Source organism: Rhinopithecus bieti, unplaced genomic scaffold (assembly GCF_001698545.2).
Source record: "Rhinopithecus bieti isolate Rb0 unplaced genomic scaffold, ASM169854v2 scaffold_42429, whole genome shotgun sequence".
NCBI classification, from domain to species: Eukaryota; Metazoa; Chordata; class Mammalia; order Primates; family Cercopithecidae; genus Rhinopithecus; species Rhinopithecus bieti.
The window spans coordinates 16,416-18,939 of NW_016817081.1; the positions used below are offsets into that span (position 1 = coordinate 16,416).

A 2,524-nucleotide genomic window follows, 5' to 3' on the forward strand; every position below is an offset into this window, starting at 1 on the left:
TGGAAAAGTATGCTAGTAAAACATTGAAACACCTCTCTCATTGTCTAGCTCATCTCATACTGTACCATACCATTTCAAATGTAGTCTATTAGAAAGTTTATGGATATTTTCATGCTGCTTCCATTTAAATTTTTATTTCCATTTTTAAAGAAACACACTTTTTTTTTGCATTTTTCTTTTTTATTGGTGTCATATGATACTTTGGAGGCATTAGTCAAGAATTGTATAAGGTTTCCCTAGCATGGCCAATAAGATTTAGTTTCTATGATCCTGGCAGAGATTATTATCTAGAATTAGAATATTACTTCAACCCTATATCTGGAATATCCAGGTAATAGCTTTGATACTTAGCTTGAACTGTGCCCTCTGCCACTATAGATTAAGGGAAGTTCCTTCTCCTTTTTTGTGTGTATTAAAAAGATATTAATGCAAATGCTCACAGGTTAACTAGGTTCATGAAGATTCCCTCCCTCCATGTTTCCCTGAAACTATGAAAGGAGCAGGGAATTTGGGGGAGAGACTACTTGAATATTCAGCTAGAGATCTTAAAGCAATGTAATGTTGACCAGGCTGCAACCTACACACCTGAGCCTTATGTAGTCCCTTTTCAGCCTCGTGCAGCAGTTGCCCTGAGTTAAGCCGCAAAGTCAGTTGCCTTCTAGTCCCAAAGCTCAGCTGCTTATGCATACTTTTCTCAACCTTGGTCTGATTGGGTTAATCCCACTCTTTCCCAAGGAGGTAACTCTAAGCACTTTCTCCCTCCCTCCCACGTCTCCTCCTCAGTCTGAGTTCCCTATTCCTAGGAGGATTGGCTCTTCCTCTTCTTTTCACAGGGTCCTGACTTGTCCTGGGCAAGCCAAGTCCATTGCTTCTGCTCCTGGGAAGTGCCAAGATTCTGCAGCGCTGACTTCAACTGCCTTCTCAGGCCTAGACTTTGGGCTGCTTTCTGGATACCTGCATAAGCAAGCCCTTGTTACTGCTACCCATCCTACCTGCACCCTGCTTTTTCCCTCTTGCCACGCTTTTTTCCCTCTCCCTCTCACCCCACCCTGTACAAAATGCATAAAGGATGGAAAACTACTGCAGCCAGAAGTCTTTGAATGAGGCATCAATGGATGAATATTTAGGCAGCTTAGGGCTGTTTCGAAAGCTGACTGCCAAGGATGCCTCTTGCCTCTTTCGGGCTATTTCGGAGCAGGTAAAAGGAAAACATATCTTCCCTGTACTGAGTTTTCAGAGTTTGAGACATGGGATGGTCCTGTAGTTTGCCAAAAGAAACAAAAAAATTCCCCTGCTTTCTAGTGAAAACATCAGGCCTATCAGGTCCTAGAGAGAAGCTGCTTGCTCTTCTTAGCTTGGTGCATGCCTTTGCTTAATAGTCTATATTGCTGTACCTTTGCTATCTTTTCTGTTTTTTAAATGCTAGTTTGTAATGTAGGAGGGGTAAGGTGAGGCTAAAGACAACTTTGAAATATGTCTTGATCCTTTGTAAGCATCCCCTGCTTCCTCTAATACCTAAGAAAAAAATTATAGGCTGTGCACATAAGGAGTAGAAAAGGGGATGGGGCATGACAGTCATCCTACCCCAATTTCGTTGAAGATGATATTAAGAAAAACTTAGAGTAAGATGATTTAATTTCCCAATTTCCTACATATGTTCTGAATAAGGAAGGCTTAAGTGTCCAGTTCATAGTCTTGATTTAGAAGTGCCTATTTTAAATGACTACTGACAGTAGGCTGGTCTTTCTCTTCTTTTTAGTTGTTTTGCAGCCAGGTCCATCATTTGGAAATCAGGAAGGCTTGTGTCTCATATATGAGGGAAAATCAACAAACTTTTGAGTCTGTAAGTAGAATACATACCCAGGGGAGAGCTGGTAGACTATGTAGCAGGTGGGAAAGTAATTGTGAGCACCTACCAAAATTAAACTATATCATGCACTCTCCTCAATAGCAAATATTTAATTCCCAACTGGCTTCCTTCCCAGTAGCTAACGTGCTTCTGGACCCTCTGCTAGAATTAGGTTGTTTAAAATCAAGGTTAATTAAAATCAAGAATAATCTACATTTTCCCACTACTTACCTCGTCCTACACCAAGAACTCCAGACCCTAAAAAGTTACATTTTGATTGCTGTTTTATATTATCCATACAGTTTTATTGAACAATTAATAATAGTTCATGAAAGGTTTGGCTCTGTTAATGTTTTGAAATGCATATTTTAAAATATGTACAAATGGGAACCCCCTCTATTTTCTTGCTTAATCCTGTGGACAATAATCTTCAGCCAGTCAATTTGAGGAATCTTGTAAAACTTAGTTGAAAGGGAACAAATGAGTCTAAGTATCTAGTCTTTCCATGTGACAAATTGTATAATTAGAGCTCTGCCACTAATGATTAACTTTAGATAAAACAACTTACAGAAGACATTTGTACACCTTCATGTATTTGAATTCTTGTTAATGAAATTGGAGGCTTCCTTTTGTGTGTGTGTGTGTGTGTGTGTGTGTGTGTGTGTGTGTGTGTGT

The 2,524-nt window shown here is 39.6% G+C and overlaps 1 protein-coding gene across 1 annotated transcript in view; it reads left to right on the forward strand.

Annotated features, from left to right (window-relative positions):
• Positions 1 to 159: 159 nt before the first annotated feature.
• The window catches only part of LOC108517719 (putative bifunctional UDP-N-acetylglucosamine transferase and deubiquitinase ALG13), a gene marked incomplete at its 3' end in the record, with an annotated part of 23,421 nt that continues 21,056 nt past the window's right edge, over positions 160 to 2,524 (forward strand). Inside the window, 5 exon segments of the mRNA XM_017855808.1 lie at positions 160 to 1,039; positions 1,042 to 1,071; positions 1,074 to 1,198; positions 1,760 to 1,950; positions 2,152 to 2,194. Coding sequence (XP_017711297.1) covers positions 682 to 1,039; positions 1,042 to 1,071; positions 1,074 to 1,198; positions 1,760 to 1,950; positions 2,152 to 2,194 — 747 coding nt within the window.